The 19637-nt window shown below is 41.8% G+C and overlaps 2 protein-coding genes across 39 annotated transcripts in view; both read left to right on the plus strand.

The window, feature by feature from the left end:
* The window catches only part of MIGA1 (mitoguardin 1), a 49259-nt gene extending 46106 nt beyond the window's left edge, over positions 1-3153 (plus strand). For all 19 annotated transcript variants that reach the window (XM_065555503.1, XM_065555508.1, XM_065555513.1 and 16 more), the window contains 2 exons: positions 451-567; positions 2058-3153. In XM_065555503.1, the coding sequence (XP_065411575.1) occupies positions 451-567; positions 2058-2276 (336 nt within the window). In that variant the 3' untranslated portion in view covers positions 2277-3153. The remainder of the gene's footprint in view (positions 1-450; positions 568-2057) is intronic.
* A 1227-nt stretch (positions 3154-4380) lies between these two features.
* Positions 4381-19637, plus strand: part of NEXN (nexilin F-actin binding protein) — a 43299-nt gene continuing 28042 nt past the window's right edge. For 7 of the 20 annotated variants that reach the window (XM_065555488.1, XM_065555490.1, XM_065555489.1 and 4 more), the window contains exon 1: positions 8128-8268. Coding sequence is in view for 6 of the 20 variants with exons in the window: in XM_065555480.1 (XP_065411552.1) it covers positions 4523-4550 (28 nt within the window). In the remaining 14 variants the exon portion in view is untranslated. Of the gene's footprint in view, positions 4551-7527; positions 7650-8062; positions 8269-12092; positions 12118-19637 lie in introns of those variants that run through there. The other 13 variants (XM_065555480.1, XM_065555492.1, XM_065555491.1 and 10 more) reach the window with 7 other exon arrangements.

A 19637-nucleotide genomic window follows, 5' to 3' on the forward strand; every position in this document is an offset into this window, starting at 1 on the left:
TACAGAACCCGGCCTGACCCGGTGCTCTGTGCTGCGTGGTCTCATCTAGCCTTAAATTATTAATGTATGAATATCAATATTAAATCAAGATTCCTTCAAAATGTTTATATTCTAAAATACTGCTGAAGTCAAAAACTTTTAACAATCCTTCCACTTACTTGATATACAATGTAATTTAAATGAGTAGTTTGGCTAGTTACCAGAGACTTGCATACATACAGAAAAAGTTCCGTAAGCTAGAAATAGGTTGTTTTCTTTTGGTTTTTTTCTTTTCTTTTTTTGCGTAATTGTCGGGTATACGTTCCGGACTTAAGCAAAATTCAAATTACGCAAGGCATTCCGGAACGAAACACTTGCGTAAGTTGGGGAGCGTCTGTAATGCCCTAATTTGATATAATAGGGATTTATATTGAGAAAAATAACTTCTTTCTCTACTTCTTACATCACCAGGTACCTGATGGTTTTTTTGCACACTTCTATGCCATTTGTGAGCATGTCAGTCCTGTTTTGGCATGGGGCTTTTTGGGACCTAGAAACTCTCTTTATGATTTATGCTGCTTCTTTAAGGTATGCATCCTTTTTGTAATGATCATTTATCTAACATAAAAAAGCACCTATCAGATGGGAGGATCTTACTTAAAGGAACACCATTACGATAAAAATAATTTATATAAAAAAATCTTTGCTAGTCAATATTCATCCTGATTTTCAGTTGTTATACCAGAGATTAATGTAGCCTAGTGCCACAAAAAACAGGGATTAATTTGCCCCATACTAGAAAAAAAATCCCTACCTATGTTGCTAATTATACTGTAAATCAGGAATGAGGAACCTTTTTTCTATCAGGGGCCATTGAGCCCAGAAAAAATCAGTCATGGGCCACATGCAGCCCCGTGGGAGGGGGCGAGGGGTGCAGTGGCTCAGGGCTTCCCCTAGGCTCTGGGGTGGGGCCAGAAATGAGGGGTTCAGGGTGCAGGAGCAGGCCTCTGGGCTGGGGCAGGAGGTTGGGGTGTGGGAGGTGGTGAGGGGTCCGGCTGGGGGTACAGGCTCTGGGGTGGAGCTGGGGATAAGGAGTTTTGGGTGCAGGAGGAGGCTCGGGGCTGGGTCGGGGTAGGGGTCTGGGAGGGCATTAAGGTGCGGGAGGCGGTTCCAACCTGGGGCAGGGGGTTGAGGTGTGGGTGGGGGTGCAGGCTCTGGGAGGGAGTTAGGGTATGTTTGGGGGGGGGGTTCCAAACTGGGGCAGTGGGTTGGGACGCGAGTAGGGATACAGGCTCAGTCGCAGGCCACACACAGCCCCGCGGGAGGGTGGGGGGTGCCGAGGCTCGGGCCTTCCACCCCACAGCGCGGAGACTTGCCGCGGGTCAGATTAAATTAAAAAGCAGGCCGGAGGTTCCCCACCCCTACTGTAAGTTATTAACACACTAAGAATTTTCAGAACATAGGCTCCCCAGTCTTGAAAACACTTATGAGTCTGTGTAACACTTTGTACATGAGTAATCCAGCGGAAGTCATGAGACTACTGGTATACATAAGTGTTTTCTTGCAACATTAGGACAGTAATTTGCAATTCACTATTTATGGCATTGGTCTAATTTTTGCACTTCGTTATGTGTGAACAGTAAAACTAGATTGGTCAATTTTACGTATTTATAGTCTGTTCCCTTTCTTGTTCTTCCATGCACTAGCAAAGTGCTGGAAGTTTTCTTGTTTGTTTATTTCGAACAGTTCAGCTCAATGCAACTTCTTAAAAAAAAATATTAATCATGAACATTTCTATTCATATTAGGTTGGTTTTGGAGCCTAAACCTACCTGACAGTGTCTATTTTTAAAGTTTTTTTTTTTTTTTTTTTTTTAAACAGTCAAGAGAGTTAGTAAATGAATGTTGGTAGTTAGACACGGTAAGAAATTGCCCAGTAAATTTGTGTGCATATTTTATATGTGCTTCAGAAAGATTATGTATAAATGAGGAAAAATATATAACATTGTATAATTAATATTTAACAAAACTCTATACATTGCTATAAGTAAATACAGGTTTTTCTTTTTTATCCACTAGGATCAAGTTCTTTACTTCCTCAAAGACATTTTTGACTTTGAAAAGGTGCGATATTCAACTATGGAGAATTTAGCTGAAGATCTTATGCAATTGCTAATGCGTCGCACTGAACTTTTAATGGCCTACCTTGGAGCCGATTCACTAAGGCATGTCAGTGGTTGCATAAATGGTCATGGACACATCGTGGCCAATGGGCTTTTGGAAGAAAAAGTACAATAAGCTTAAAAAACCTAAATTGAGTGCACCTTGCCTTTTTTTCCCCCTCCAATGCTGTCATTGCTATTTTTGAGCAAACATCTGAATATGTAACTGTGTTGCTAAATATGGAATGGACTCAGGGAGATTTAAAAAAAAAAATAGGAAAAGAACTGGTGAGCATATTACAGTATATATACCTAAATTTAAAATCACAGCTCAACTATCTCTGTATTTATATATAATGTACCCCAACGTTTTTTTCTGCAATATTTGGATAAAATTTATTTATGAAATACTGTACATTTGCCACAGATATTATGTGATATGTGGTATATGGAGTTATTAGATGAGTTTGTCTTTAAGCCTTATTATATGAAATGTTCAGTACAAACTCTGCAATGTGTTTTATGTCTAGAAAGTGTTTCAGCCAAGATATACACATCTTTCAACTTATTATGTGATACACCTGCCCCTTCCCCCCCCCCCCCCAAAAAAAACACCTTTACAAAATATTTAACTACGCTCTAAAATTGTGTATGTGTATGTAAACAGTCATTTTGTATTGAAACATAATGGAGTGAATGCAGTCACCATTTGGGCAGGTGAAAATAACACGAAAAACTCTATGCTAATTGGTGTTGGCTTAAAATATGTAAATACATCATCACTGAAGTTGACATTTGAAATCACTAGTGTGAGATCACTGTTTGGTATATTCTAAAAGTAGTGACAGTTTTTTCAGGTTAATTAATTGGTTTAAAACCCATCTTTCTAGGTTTTTAAAATGATGCGGTTATGAATAAACTAGTATCATTCTTGGTTCAAATGTAGCATTTTAACTATATTTTAAAGTGAGGCTGTATGATAAAACCTAAAGACATGTTGTTTCTCAATTAAATCAGTCTCGGTCTTTTCTTTCAAAAAGCCAACCTTCGGTTTGGGAGAGGACTTTATATATGAGTTTTGGTAAGTGTGTGTGTGTGTATCTGTACACACTGGTGCTCAGTTCAGGGAATCTTTTGTGTAGTCTTGTCTTGAATTTCAGAATAAAAAGTTTGAGGAAAAACTTTTTCATGGGTATCCCTTTGAAAGAATCCCCAAAGACCCTTTCTATGGTACTTTATAAGAATAGAGTATTTCAGCATCTGAGTGATACACAGAATAAATTTTTAGCTTTTAAAATAACATTTTAGATTAGAGTTCCAGGTTCTGATACTTAAGGCTCCAAAGCTGAAAGTGTTAAGTTTAATGTTGCATTATAGTCCAAAATCAAAAGTAAGAGAGTTGAGTAAGATTTTTTTTATTATTATTTGTATTAATGTGCCCTTCCACAATTCAGTTTTTAAAGGAAAACAGATTAAAACATTTTATTTATATATATATAAAAATATGGAATAACCTGTAGCATCTTAATGTGCTGGCACCAGCATTTGTGACTTCTTGACAGTAGTTGCTAATGCAGACAAGCACTATTGTCACCATATGCTAGATTGTAAGTGGTTTAGTAGCTACTCTCTTTACTCTGCACTTTCTGGCCCGGATCCTTAGATGTGGACAAAATGTGCTTTGTGCTCTCTTGGTCTCATAGCATATATTAGAGCAACTTTCAGATTGCTGTAACTTGTGCTGGCTGCCAACTGCCATATGGTCCAGTACAGTAGCTGGGGATCACCAGGGTGCTTTGGCCCCAGGTGGCAGGACTTCGGCCCTGGGACTTGCAAAGTCTTAACGCCAGCCCTGGCAACCCCATTAAAAAGGGGTCGCGACCCACTTTGGGGTCCTGACCGACAGTTTGAGAACCACTGATGTAGAACATAGATAAAAATTAAATATATTAATTTTTAATCCTTTTAAACCTGTAGAAGCTGGTGGCAATCAGCATCCCACAGAATTAGGATTAGGCTCTAAATCAGGTTCACGTGTTTCCTGTTCTGATGATGTCACTATCTTGCTTTTCAGTGAGATGGTCACCCACTGTGTGCTTCAGATAGTATGTAGCAAGTAGTACTTATGTGAACTTCCAATAAAAACTGTGCTGAGGAAAATGGATACAAATTTGGAGAGAAGGAGTCAGTGTTCATGGATGCAGTTATTCTGGACTGTAATTTTTTTCTTTCTAGTTCATCCTACAGCTGGCTACTTCTATCACAGAAATTAATTCCTTTGCATAGCTGCCTAGAAGAAAGTACATAAAGAAGATCTGTTGCTAACCAGCCACATATATCTGAAGTGCTTTCTACCTGTGCCTGCTATCCTGGGAAGCAGGAATGCCAAAGTTACACTTCAGCATTTATGGTATGTCTCCTACTGCACTACAGTAGTTTATATGTAGTGTTTCATAATATCAGAACTGAATTTATTTGTTCAAACATGCTACTTTTGAATGCAACTTTCGATGCTAGTTGGAGCAAGTTACATGCAAAAGCCATATGGTACTGCTAAGGTCAGTCAGAAACATTAAATGATACAAGAATTAAGATATTTATATTAGCTGTGATTTAGTTGTAAACTCACTTTTAATAGGTTAATGATTATTCTACTTCACTTACGTAGTCTTTGGTTTTTACAAACTTAGCATGTATCAACTTAAGTTGGCTAATGGTAAGCATACTGGTGAACTGTCTACTGCCTAAATGAAATGTTTTTATCCAAATATAACAATTCAATGAAAACACTTTAGAAAAAAAATAATTCTCATTTTGAGTTATACAATGAATTTCCATATATAAAGCAAAAAAATACCATATATTTGCTCTAATGCTCATTCATTATATGTAGTTGGACCAGCCTGATTACATGTGTCTAAATTTTAATTAGGTTTTCCTCTAATGTGCATGTGTACTTCAATATTTTATTTGCAGCCAGCTTTGGCACCAATTAAACTTGTAGGTATTGGGGTTTTCTTCTCAAACTCTTTTTTTTTTTAATTTAAATATTTAAAAGAAAAAGCAGGGAAGCAGAAACTATTAGAACATGTTTCATTTAGGTGCATTAATTTAAACTGATAGTATGGCCCTTTTTTGTTTAATTCTACACATTAAACAATCCCAAGCATGATTTTCAGCATGGTAAGCTGATGATCTAGCAAAAGCCTAACAGAAAATTGGTGTCATTTAGTCCTGTAGTTTAAAAGTTATTACTCCTTTTTCTATCAACCAAAACATAGGTGAAGAAAAGACATTCATGACATGGTCTAGATAAGTGGCATGACGGACCTTCATAGACTTTGGAGTGTTGGATGGGGCTTAACCCCCACCAGCTGCAAGGCAAGAGAAAGAACCCCAGTTAGTCATGCTTTGCATCTGGGGGGTAATTAATAGCTCTGCCTCCTTTGGCCAGGAGGCAAGAGGAAGCTTGGTTGGAGAGTACTTGCAGAGGAGACAGGTCTCTCTGGCAGAGAGAAGCCCTGGGATAGGGTTTAATAGCTAGGAAACAATGGAAGAAGAACATAGGAGCAGGTTAGGTTCCTGCAGCGGAAGCCCTGAGGTAAAGTCAATAAGGGAACTACAATGAAGCTTCAGAGGGGTGGAAGGACATTAGTTTGAAAACTTCTTTTGATTTTTATTTGATTTGTTTGTGGTAGCCTGGAAGAGGTTTTGACTTTTATGTGACATGGCTGGAGAGCCAAACCACTGACCATCAAGAGGGGATTTGGGGGATGAAACAGGCTGGGAGAGGCCACTGCAGTCAAAGGAAGAGCCCAGTAGGGGAGCATTAGAGACAAGGCCACTTCAATCAAAAATGAGATGGTACTTATGAGGTGAGGGTGCACTACTACAGAGTGTAAGCCAATATCGGTGTCTGTGAGAGTCTGAAACAGTGACTATGAGGTGTGAATGTTCCTATCCTCTGTTAATTTTATTGGTGTCAACTCTTAACAGCTAATGGGAAAGGGGATGGAAGTGAAGCCTTCAAGGGATGAGAATTGCAAGTTGCTGCAAGGAAAGAAAGCCGAAGGACAGAACAGAGAATGCATGCAAAGAAAGAGAACAGAAACAGGTGGCCTAAAGGAAAGTGGGTTTTCTCACTGAATAATGACAGCATATGAAAGTTATAAATAAAAGTGTAGTTACTACATAAACGATATTTTTCCTTTATACAAACCTCCCTAGTGTCTAGATTGAATAGTGTATGAAGTTATGAATTTATATCCCAGACCATAAATTGATATGGAATCCAGTGATCTCCTCTAAATTAGTTTGACACCCCTCCTGCTCTAAGCCATCATACTTGTTAGTAGAAAGGAGGAGCAAAGATTACTAATATTTTTTAAAGATCTCAGATTCCACAGTGATGGGTACATTATAAATAGTTTTGTGGGGCAAAAAGTGTCATTTTAACAACCTAAATAGATGGCACGTTCCCATCTAATTCTTGTAGCCACACACAGTAACACAAGGTCACAGGACATTTTATTTTAACCCTCTCTTTCAAATTGCTCATACCTATCTAAAAATAAGTCAAGTTAAATCATCCCATCTTCATTTTAACCCCAAGGTTTAGTTGAGAGATATTGGTTCAGCCACTTGAGTGAAGAAAGGATGAGGAATTCTTGCGTCCCCTTCCCCTCCCCCTCACTTTTTATTTTATTTATTTATTTATTTTAATTTCCAGAGAGTACAAGTCCCGAAGGGACCATTGTGATCATTGTCTGACCTCTTATATAGCACAAGCTCTAGAACTTCCCCAAAATAATTCCTAGAGCGGATCTTCTAGAAAAAGATCTGATCTTCATTTAAAATTCAGTGATGGAGAATCCACCACAACCCTTGGTAAATTGTTCCAACTGTTACTTACTTTCAGTGTTAAAAAACTATGCCTTGTTTCCAGTCTGATGTTCAAACTGCCAGCCGCACTATCATTTATTATTCTAAGGTGTATGCAACCAAGTCAAATCCACTGTACTAAGCACAGTACAACAGATAACTAGGAAGACAGTCCTTCTTGCGGTAGATAGATGATAATCTAAGAAAGGAAGAAATCTACTATAGATAGTAGAGTTTCAAGCAATGAGGAGTATATTTCAAATTCAAGTTTTAAAGTTATATTTGTGCATCTAGTACAGAAAAGTTCTTAATTTCCAGGGCAAGGAAGACAGGTACCTTGTGTTCCCTAAATGGTTGTTTTGGAATAATATATATACTCTTCATGAGGTAACTAACTTACTCCTATAGAGCTGGCACTGGCTGGACTCTTCCCCACTCCACCACAGTTAACTGTCACATACTATTATTAGCTGGCTGCTTTCATGGGCTCCAGGCTATAAAATGCCCCAGGGCTTTAGGGCCTGAGGCCCAGAGCACAGTTGCTCACAAAGCCTACGCCAGTGAGTTTTCTGCGCGTGCCGTGGGGCAGAACTTTGTGTGGGAAGAGGCCCGGAAAGGCTGGCTGGGGGTGAGTATTTTCTGACTGTTTAGACGACACTAGGGTGAGAGGCGCACTGGGTATCTACCTGCCACGGCCTCACCTCTGCCCAGCATGGCAGGTGCCACTTGGCCACGGCACGCTCAGTTTCGCTGCACTGGTCCCGTGCTTGTCTCACCAGCCAGGCTTCCTTGGGTCACCTTCCCCCCCTTTCAAGTAACCATGGCTGGGAGGCCGGCCCCGGGGGAGCCTGCCCGGGAACGCTTTGCTCCCGAGAGCCCCCGGTTATTTATAGCCTGTGGTGCTTCCAGCCCGAAATAACCCAGCCGCCGTGGCTGGGCGGGCTGGCCCCCTGCGGCGCGGCCGGGGGCTTGGCTCTGCCCCAAGCGCGCTGAGTCGGTCTGTGCCGGAGGGGAGGGGGCCGCGGCGGGCCCTGCCTGCCTGCGTGTGTCGGGACAGCTGCAGCCGGGCCGGGCGCGCCTGGAATGCGGGCGCGGGCTGCGCACCAGGACTTTTATGGAAACTTGCAGAGCCGGAGGCAGCGGCGGCAGCCAAGGGGCGCTCAGCAGCCGCGCCGCCGCTCTCCAGCGAGCCCGCCCGCCTGCCCGCCGGGATTAGCGTGAGCCGGAGCCGCGGGCAGGACCCCCAGGTAAGACGCTCTGCGGGGCGTAAAACTCCTCCGGAAAACTTCAGCGGGGTCGGCGCGGCTCCCGCTCCGCGCAGCCAGGGCGTCGCTCTCCCAGCCCGGGGCGCACGGCGCAGGGTTTTCCCCCCAAAACCATGCCCAGACCGACTCCTCTCCTCCCCGTGCCCTGCTCCTCTGTCCCGTCCTGCGGCTCCCCCTTCTCCTCTCCGCCGCGGGGCCTGGCTCCGCTTCTCCCAGCCCGCCTCCCCTCCGCCGTGAGCCCCAGCTGGACTGTCCCCAGAAGCCTGCTGCGCTGGGGCTCCTCTTTCCCCTCTCCCGGGGCTCCCCCTGTCGCACCCTTGGCTGCGACGTTCCCAATCCCTGGCAGAGCGTCAACTATTATGCGATATTAAGGCCAGAAGGCGGCACCCCGTCGTCCAGCCTGACTCCTGCGCATCCCGGGCCACCCCCAGCACCCGCACCCTAAACGCCACACCTGAAACGCGACCCAAGTATTACACAGCCCGCGGGAGACCAGGTCCTGGCAGCCGCAGGCTCCCCGCAGTAGCAGGGCACTGAGTCAATGCGATGCCTGTTTCGTTGTGATTCAGAGGGACACCGCTGATTTGTGTCATCTCGCTGGGGCAGCCCCCCAACCTGCCCCTCTCAGGCTTTGAAGCCGCTTGAGCTGCCCAGCAGCGCGCACACAGGGCTAGACAGCAGGAGAGCTGTGTCAGACACTAGCTCAGCGTTGGGGGACGCCAGCTGGAACAGTACAGGCCTGAGCAGTCAGTGTGACTGGACTGTTACCATACAAATGAGCTGCGCCTGCTCTGAGAGGGAGAAGTGAAGCAAGTCTTATGCACTGGCCTGTGTTTCCTCATCTCCAGCAGTGTGTAGGGGGACCCTGCCCTTTCAGGAATTTAACCCATTCCTGTTGAATGACTTGGGTTAACCTGTTTTGGGGATTTTTTTTTTCTGACTCCCAGATGTCCGGCTATAGTGAAAAGGAAACCTCTTAATACTTGCAGGTATAGAACTGATTGGAGACTAGGGAGACATCCACTGGAAATAAGATGCTAAGCTAAAAATAGTGCCAGGGTTAGTGGTGACAGAGTTCCTGGGTGAGGGGGTGGAAGAGCTGTCATCAGCCTATATCCCTAAATCTAACTCCGCAAACCAGCACTGCACTCATTTGTTTATTTTTATAATTGTGGTCACTGCTGCTTGCTTCACTTTCACTAAATTTAATAAAAGGCACCTTTGGATAACATTACTATAGTCATAGCAAAAAAATGCTTTGCTACCGAGCTCCAATAAAGCACTGTTTTAGCCACATGTCCCCTTCTCTATGCTTTATGCACAGAAATAATTACTATCTATTTTACTTAACTAATTTTTTTTAAATAACAATAAATAATGGATGTGGGGAAATAGTTGACCCGTGAAGAAGGGGTTTGTGATTAATAGCAAAATAACTTATGACATACAAATGAAGAATCAAGAGGGCCTACCTGGAAACAGTGATGAGTGAGACAGATAGACCAAAATGGCCTTTACTCCTTAAACTGTTATCCAGTTCAGGACAGCAGATAGTGTAACTTATTGGCCTGTAGCAAAAACTGACAAGTCTCTGGCATTTTAATGTTTTGTTTAATGCAATATGCCTGTTTAATAAAACTGTGATCTAGGCAAGTGTGAAGTGGTGGGGCATTTATAGCAACTTTTAACATAAAATGATTCATAGAATCATAGAATATCAGGGTTGGAAGGGACCTCAGGAGGTCATCTAGTCCAATCCCCTGTTCAAAGCAGGACCAATTCCCAACTAAATCAGGTCTCAAATGCTGTAATGAGCTGTATTAGTATTAATTCAATAGTATTTCAAAATTTTCAGTTTATTATGTTTGTCTTTACAAAAGGAGCCCAGGAAAGAAATATGAATGGAGTCAGTAATTTGGGCAACTAACCTTTTTGCTAAAATTGTTATTTTGATTGAGTTGTTTAAAAATACTTTCTCTCTCTTTAGTAGAGATGTGTGTGCGCAAGCCATTTCTTATGTCTGTCTCTCAGTAGTCTGAGTTCAATAAGGATGACAAAATAAATTCCTCCTTCCCCTCTGTTCTCATCCAAAATGTCTCTATAAGTTGATTCCAAATGGTGCAATCTCTGATGTTAGACATATTTTCAGATAAAATAAATTTAATTATAGTTTTGTCTGCTTGGCTTTATTAAAAGTAATCTGAAAATGGAACATGTTTTATGAGTACATTTTATATTGCTTTCTCAAACGATCATTGTCCAAATGTCGCTTTTTTGTTGTAATTGAATTTTATGTTTGAGAATGTATTTTGCAGATGTCATTTGTTCTGACATTTCTTTTAATGGTAAGGGAGATCTCTTTTGCTAATTGAATAAATATATATTTGTAAGAAATACTGTTGATAAAAGGTAGAAGTATTTTGAAGATTTGACAATGAGTAATTGATAATTTATATCCTGGAAATGTACAAGTAGATGGAAATATGTATTGGCCCCATAAAGTTTAAGATAGCCATTTTCCTCAATGGAAGAAGCCACTATAGCCTACTGTGCTTAAACTCATCTCTAAGGATATCTTGCTGAACAGGAGAGAATGCCATTTCCCATATGTTGCAGTGTTTGAACTAAATTGGAACCTAGGGCATGGCTACACTTGCAGATGTAGAGCACTTTGAGTTAAACCAGCCTTCATAGAGTGCAGTAGGGAAAGCCCTGCAGTCTGTCCACACTGACAGCTTCAAGCACACTGGCATGGCCACATTTGCGGCACTTGCAGCGGCATTGGGAGCAGTGCATTATGGGCAGCTATCCCCGCACGCAAATGACTGCAATGTGCTTTTCAAATGGGGGGTGGGTGGGATGGAGTATGACAGGGATTGTGTTGTGTGTATGTGGGGGGGGAGAGAGAATGGGTTTTGGGGGGGCTGAGAGCATGTCAGCATGCTGTCTTGTAAGTTCAGACAGCAGCAGACCCTCCCTTCCCCTCCCCCCCACCTCTCTCTCCCACTCACAGCATTCCACACTAATGGTTGCTTTGTCTTGGGGCAGATAAGCAGCTGGCTGTCAGAAACGGAGCTTTCAAAGGGCATATCTGCATTCCTGCTGCGATTCAAAACAAAGACAAGAGTGGCCACTTGACTTAAGGGGATTATGGGACATTTCTGGAGGCCGATCAGAGTTCAGTAACACAACACCTCGTTCACACTGGCACTGCGGCGCTCCAGCGGGGGTGCAGCAAATGTTATTCCACTTGCCGAGGTGGAGTACCAGCAACGCTGTAGCCGCGGAGTCAGAGCGCTCTACACGCCTTGCCAGTGTGGATGGGTAGTGAGCTAGTGCTCCCGGGGCGCCTTTATTGCACTGTAACTCGCAAGTGTAGCCAAGCCCCTAGATGGGAGAAAAAAAGATGGGTCAGACTCAGTCTAGGAAGACTGATATGATGGTGAGAAGCAGAGGAAAGCATTTCAAGGAAGAAGTAGGAGCTGTGACCTCAAGGTGTTATGCAGTCTCTCAGTCCTGTTGGCGTCAACTCTACTCCCGGACTATCCAACAGAAACAGCAGCCAGAAATGCCTTTTATCTTTACTGAGCCAGGAGACTTCATCCTCTCCTTTCAAATGCAGGCGTAACTACAGAGATCTATCTATCACTTCCACCCTGGATTACTGTGGTGTGTTCTATCTGGACATGACCTTGGGCTCTATACGGAAACTGTATCTAGTTCAACAAGCAGTGTCCTATTTTCCAGGAAGAGCAAACTACTGAAAGCAAATCACAACAGTACTCCACACTCTACCCTGGATCCTTGCCCTATATGATTCTGCATTTCAAGGTCCTAGTCTTTATTTTTAAAACATTCTATCAGCCTTCGTCAAACTGTCTCCATCACATCTGCTTCTCTAGTCTGCTGCAGCATCTGTAATAATGTGGGATGTTGTAGTTTAGGGCTGAGCACATTGCTTTCTCACTCAAGGAAATTTGCTACCACCAGAAATTGGGATGAGTCAGAGTCTTGCTACATAAGGCCCAGTGTAAGGTTACCCAAAGTAGGCCTTCTCCCAGTAACAGAGCAGATTCTCCCCTTTCCCCATACATTTTTCCTGGAACATAGACCTTAAGATTGTTCCCCACTCTCTTAAACCTGGTGGGAACAAGAAGGCCGCTCTCTATCATACAGAAAAAAAGGTTATCCTAAGTTTGGACATACCACTGAGATACTATGATAATGGTGCTTATTTGAAATGTCTATCAGTATAAGCAAAGCATTTACAGTAATCTGATTTACCATAATAATGTCTGCTAAGATTATTCCGCTATGATACTTTAGCTGTAACATAGTCATGCATCTAACTTTGAGCTGTAATGTGAGCACCTTCACTTTATAAAACTGGATTTTTAAAGTTTAAAAGTTTGGGAAAAGAAGAATGAATATCATCTCTGTTCAGTGGGAGCCCCTTGTTTAATTACTGGTTGATAGTCTAGACACGCACATCAATTTCATGTAATTTTGGGGGGAAATAGTTTCTCTTATGTAAAATATGCAAAAATATGAGTTGGTTTTGTAGTGAATGAATGCAGAATAAGATTCTAGGGGCAAGATCCTAGGCTGGTATCCAGTGTCAGCTCCATTGAAGTCAATGGAGCAATAGCAGTTTACACCAGCTGAGGTATGATGCTTTCACTATCTGCAGAGGCTAGTGGTAGTTTCAAACTAGGCCTTATCTTGCTATATTTTAAAAGATGTGGTTTTAGAAAGTTATAGTCAGGGTATAAGTAGGGCTCAAGTGATGAACAATGATCAGGGGGAATACTCCTTTCCTTTGTCCTCTTCTCAGCTTTATTAAACTCCGTTTTTATTAAATATCTTAACTAGGACAGCTGTGCTTTCTTGTCCCTAAGAGCCTTGACCACAAGTAGTAAACTTCCAAATCTCAACAGATTGTTTTATAAGTAGGAAACCATCTTCTCTGTGGGTGGGTCATCAAAAGGAGACAGATGCTGTGAAAATTCTTGTTTATACAGTTGTCAGTAAGACAGTAGCTGAGCCTATTAGAAAGGGGAGTTATTGAGGAACTAGGTACGTTGTTTTCAACCTAGCTTTCTGTTTCCTGTATCTGCTGAAAATAGCAATTTATTTAGGGGTGTAGAGTAGAGTAGAGGTGGACTAAGTCCCCAAGTAGGTCTTCTCCATCTGTATCATCTATATGAGAATGTTCATTAGTCTATTGCTAAACATACGTTTTCACAGTTTCAAGCTAGTATAAGTAAATTGCTTCAAAATAGGAAATAAGGACAATTTTAATCTGCCTTAGGTCTTCTGTTAATGATAGACAACATATTTTAAAAGAAAATCTAGAATAACTTTATTTGATGAAGGCTATGCAACAGCTTTTGTTCAGTTAAAGGGTGATGTAACTCTTACATAAGTGGGGATACATTAAGTTTAAACAGACTTTTCAACTTAAGAGTTGACAAGGAAGAATCAAATTTTTGCTGTTTTGTAACATCTTTCTGTATTTATTTTAATTTTGTCTGAATAGCAGTGATTTGTGTGTGTGAGAGAGAGAAGTGACCCAATTATAGCTGGTAAAGACATATCATATAGTCGGTCATTTCCCCTCCGCCCCTCATCTTAGAACCAGTAAGATAAGTAAACTGTGTTTTTTAAACAGTCCTGCACAGATTCAGATATTTTCCCATAGCAGCTAAACCAATAACATTGCCTAACCTGTTTCCTAGTTTTACATCTGTTACTGCTTTTGTGATATTCATCAAGCACTATAGTTAAGATTTCATTTTTAGCCTACTGAGTAATAATCTTCTCCATTATATGCAGACAAGCCATTCTTATAATGGGGTTTCTTCTGCTCTGCAGCTCCAGGGTCCAGACCAGACCTGTCAATCACAGGATGGAGGTTTGGCTTCCCCTCCTGGGAAAACCCCTGCCTAGACTGTTTATAAAGACTAAACATAGTCTAAGAACTTTGATGAACAGTATTAAAACATTAGACTAATATTTCCTGAGATGTACCTTTACCCAGCTGAACTGAAATGTAACTTTAGATATATATCAGTTAGAGAGGCGATGAAATGACAAGACTGACTAGTCCAAGAAGCAAAATCAGGTAACAAATTCATTTCTCCATCATATTCAGTTTGTCATTCCAACTATGGGAATGCTACAGAAGGGAAACCGTGGGAAACTCCAATAACCAAAAATATGTACAGAAAAGTTGGAATAGTATTGTGATATCAAGGAAGCAAACTTTCCCTGAAAAGCTGAGATATGATTGTTATGCACGACCAAGTATACAATGAAGATACAGCACCCATTGATGGGGTAAAAATACAATGCCTATGTACAGTAGGCCTCTGCCTTCTCAGAGAGTAGGCTACATCTACACTACAGGGGGGGGTGTCGATTTAAGATACGCAAATTCAGCTATGCGAATAGCGTAGCTGAATTCGACGTATCGCAGCCGACTTACCCCGCTGTAGGGACGGCGGCAAAATCGACCTCTGCGGCTTCCCGTCAACGGCGCTTACTCCCACCTCCGCTGGTGGAGTAAGAGCGTCGATTTGGGGATCGATTGTTGCGTCCCAACGGGACGCGATAAATCTATCCCCGAGAGGTCAATTTCTACCTGCCGATTCAGGCAGGTAGTGTAGACCCAGCCTAAGTCTTGCTTCTGTTACAAGGACTTGCTTTCACTGGGACACGCTTCCTTCCAAAACTGGGATATATAACTGTGAGACTTTTAGAAGCAGTAATAGTTCCCCCAGCCAAGGGAATTGGTGAAGGCACTCATAGCAAAATGCCCTCTTATTTAGAAGCAGCATAGCATACAGAGACTATACTGGTTGATTCTTTCCTAGTGATAAGGCCAATCTGAAGGATCCTTCATCTAATATTGTTGCTCATGAGGGGTAACTTACTTATATGTAGTTCCAAGCAAAAACATATGAAGGGCTTGTTTATATAAACAGTTAGCATGCAGCAAGTTGGGGTGTAAATCTACCTCAGATTAGACCAGGGTCGGCAACCTTTCAGAAGTGATGTGCCGAGTCTTCATTTATTCACTCTAATTTAAGGTTTTGCGTGCCAGTAATACATTTTAACATTTTTAAAAGGTCTCTTTCAATAAGTCTATAATATATAACTAAACTATTGTTGTATGTAAAGTAAATAAGGTTTTAAAAATGTTTAAGAAGCTTCATTTAAAATTAAATTAAAATGAAGAGCCCCCCAGACCGGTGGCCAGGACCCAGGCAGTGTGAGTGCCACTGAAAATCAGCTTGTGTGCTGCCTTTGGTACGTATGCCATAGGTTGCCTGCCCCTGGATTAGACTACCACACATGGAGTGACTGCGTGGAGTCTGTTGTTGTGCATGAAAAGTTCCATAGTGCGCTTTGATCAGGGCCGGTGCTACCATGAAGGCAAATTAGGCGGTTGCCTAGGGCGCCAAGATTTGGGGGTGCCAAAAAGCGGTGCCCCCAATTTTTTTTTACAGTGTTCCTGGGCTGGGCTGCCGGCTGTGCGCTGACACGTGCGGCTCAGACTCCCTCTCCCAGCGCAGCGACCTCTCCACTTCTCCCGCCTCCCAGGCTTGTGGTGCCAATCAGCTGTTTGGCGCCTCAAGCCTGAGAGGGGAGGAGAATTAGAGCTGGGGCGGCGTGCTCGGGGAGGAGGCGGAGCAGAGGTGAGCTGGGGTGGGGAGCTGCTGCATGGCTCCGGGGGGGGGGAGGGGAGCTGCTGCGGGGGGGTGCCTCAGGGTGGGTGGGGGGATCTGCCGTGGGTGTGGGGAGGGCTGCCGCAGGGCTGGGGGGGGGGGGGCGCAAGGTGGAAGTTTTGCCTAGGGCGCGAAACTTCCTTGCACCGGCCCTGGCTTTGATCTGCCCCACTTGGAAAGGGTGAAGAAGTAGCTCTGTTCCTTCCTTTCTGAAAGATCCTAGAAGGTAGTATCAGACAAATGCTCTCTCAGGCATCAAACAGTATTCAGTTTTGTCACTGTTTCTGTTCAAGGTATATAGGATGTTATTAGGAGTGCAACTGTGGGCTGAAATGTATTTAGCATGCAACAGATGTACTGCTCTATATCTTCATATCTTCTGACATAAATGGTGGAGTATAATGATTTACCCAGCATCAAAAAGAAATTGCAGTAATTGGATTAGAGCCATCTAGCTGTGTGTGAAATTTAGATTAAGGGTAAAGTGATACTTATAGGATGGGGAAGCAACTGGAAGAAATGGCACTAGAGTTGCTACCCATCTGATTTTTACCTGGACAGTCCAGTTTTTGACTTCTGTGTCTGGGTGCCATTTAGGGTTGTCAGGTGCCCAGTTTACTACTACTACTACATCATGGACACATACTACTTCAAGGGCACTTTACACTGCCTTCACAGACCAGGTCCCTGAGACAATCCAGCGAGTGAAGGGGGTGGGGCCTCAGGGAAAGAGGTGGAGCAGAGTCGGGTTAGGGGGTGACGCCTCGGGGTCCAATTACCAGGAATTAGAAAGGTGGCAACCCTAAAAGGTACTCATATCAGTGTTCCCACTTACAGAAATATGCCTGCCATTTTTCAGGCTCACAACATCGAGTCTTGTTGGATCTGCATCTGGATGGTCAAGTTGTAGTAGTTGCCAACAGTGTTTTTCAAACATGTTTTCTTTCTGAATATGGACCTCACTGTAGTCAGCCATGCTTTGTCAATGTAAAATTGAGGTGTTCAGCTAATGGTAGCTTCCCTAGACTCTCACAAAATAGTCTTGAACATCTACAAGGCCCAAAATTAAAAGCATTTTTAAATATTCAAAAACCTTAAATGGAGCTGAGGGTGGTACATAAATGTAATGTGCTACCTATGCCGAAATCTACATAGTAAGCAGTTGCATTCTGTACTAGCTGCAATTTCCAGAGTATTTTAAGGGGAAGTCACATATAGAGTATATAAACATGTATTAAGGCGGTTGGGCATATGTCAGCTGACAGAAAAGTAGTGCCCTATGCAAGGTCATCTTTGGAACCCTCTTCCTCCAGAGCCTAGTTTTGGTGACATTCAGGGTACACTGAAAGGTCCATCTGATTTCCAAAGATTTTGTAGGGCAAAGGAGAACAAAAGTTGAATAGTTGTGTCAATTTTTGAATGTTCTTAATGATTGTTTTACGTTTCTGTTAAATGCATGTGGTAAAACTGATTTAGCTGTATTTATTTATATTTTAAACATAACACATGAATGTGCTAGTTCCAAGGCTGCCAAATCAGAAACAAGGTTGGGGGGCAGGGGTGTGATGTTTCTTTTCCTGACTTTCCCAGGTGGATCTTGGCTTTAACCAAACAGAACAGGCCATGCTTATCACAACAGGGTTGCCACTTGAGGACACTAAGAAAACAGCATGAGATATACCCTAAAACAAATGCTCAAAGGGTAAACTGACAATCCAGATACCACAAAAATGTTTGCAAGAAGCATCTAGAGCATTTCTAGACACAACAGAATTAGAACATGCTATCACCAACTTACAGACAGGCAGTCCAAATGGAAACTACAGCTGATTTGAGTACTTCTTTTGTTTTTATTCAACAGTTCAAATAACTCTAACAAACTCATGCGCCTGCCTTTTATCAGTCCATGAGTAGGGTATTTGGTATTATTAATGTATCAACTTTCATTTGGAAAGGCTGATTAAAAAATACTTGGTTTAAGATTGGTTACATTTGGGTTCGTTAGAGGTCCTGATCCTGTCAGAGGATATGTATCCAACACTCCTAATGAACTGAAGTTGGTGGAAAGTTTTTTGTTTTCTATAAACCACAGCAGAATCAGGTGCCTAATTACTCTCTCACACTGTTGTTTCTTGCTGTTGTAACTACTGTGGTCTACAAGACCATCCGTTAGCATATCAGAATTCCATATTAGTCTCTCTAAGATATAGTAGCATCCGTAGGCATTTAAGATTCCAGGATAACTTTTTTAAATGCTTCATATCGAAAACTAGTGGTTACTACTTTATGAAGCCATAAAGATCTACATTCACTATTAAAATAATTTATTCATGAGTAAAAGTCTTATTTCCATAGATTTTAAAGTATCGATCACTGTAAAATATATTTATATCCATCATCATCAAGAGCTGAGAAGGGACACTGGGCAGCTGAAACCACCTGTTTTAAAAAATAGATTTAAGTGCCTGTGTTCCTAACACCATCTTCATTATTAAAAAAAAACTTTAAACATTGAAGTCTAGATTGTTGTAGGAATTGTTCTGCTTCTTGCATTTCAGTCATTTCGGGCAATGAAAATAGACTAGCCAGGTTGACATTCTGCTTGATTTTAATATCATTGCAGTGTTTTGTTGCTTACAAATACTGCAGAGGAATATTTACATTTATAAAACTATTTCCATTAATGATTTTAAGTTAAAAAGCTAAAATATAGAATAGCATTTAAAAAAATTATATAACAAATTATAGCAGTTTCATGAAGAGAGGCTTCAGCCCCAATCCAGCAATGAGCTAAGTATAGGCAGACCCCTGTGCTCACATGGAATTCATTGCAGAACTGAGGCCTTATTTTATAAGTCATTACATTGAAAAGCATGGTTTAAGAAAACAGCTAATGTGTAATGAAAAAATCAAACTGTACTATGCAATGATGAGTATTATGTGGCTTTAATCAAATAAACTTAATTTTCACAGATGCTACCCATAAGATCTAATGCTGCTTCAGGAAATACTTGTTTTTCTTGTGAATTCTTTACTTCTGGTTATAGCCACAACAGCCTATTTGGTCCCACATACAAAGTTTTAAAACTGTGCTAACACATTCCTAGAGATATCTTTTAAGTTTTTGCTGGAAAGGTAGTATTATTTGAAAACTCTGTAGATGATGCCACTGATTCAGAAAATGAATATGTATGGACAGTAGTCCTCAAAAACAGCCAAGCATGAACAAATCACAGTTGGCACATGCACAGAGTAGTTTTACAGAATGTGACACATAATTATAGATAGGAGCACTTAATGGTAAAACACCAGTTGAGATGCTTGATGTGGGTTTGAATAAAACTGAGCAAGGCTTATTGACTTTTAACCTTTATTCTACCACATGTAATCACAGTTAGCTCATTCATAAACTACTTGGTTTGACCTCTAGATTAGGGAACACCACCATTTTTGGTCATGCCTTTTACTGGCATTGCACTTACACTATCTTTAGCATTAGATTGTTTTGCTTGCTCCTGAGGTTTTTATCTCTGCTTACGTTAACTAGTGTGGCTTTTCATACTAGTAAAGAGTGCACAGATGTCAGTTTGCATTTCAACACCAAAGCTTCATATATGGTCT

Source organism: Chrysemys picta, chromosome 8, assembly GCF_011386835.1.
Source record: "Chrysemys picta bellii isolate R12L10 chromosome 8, ASM1138683v2, whole genome shotgun sequence".
Classification (NCBI taxonomy): Eukaryota; Metazoa; Chordata; order Testudines; family Emydidae; genus Chrysemys; species Chrysemys picta.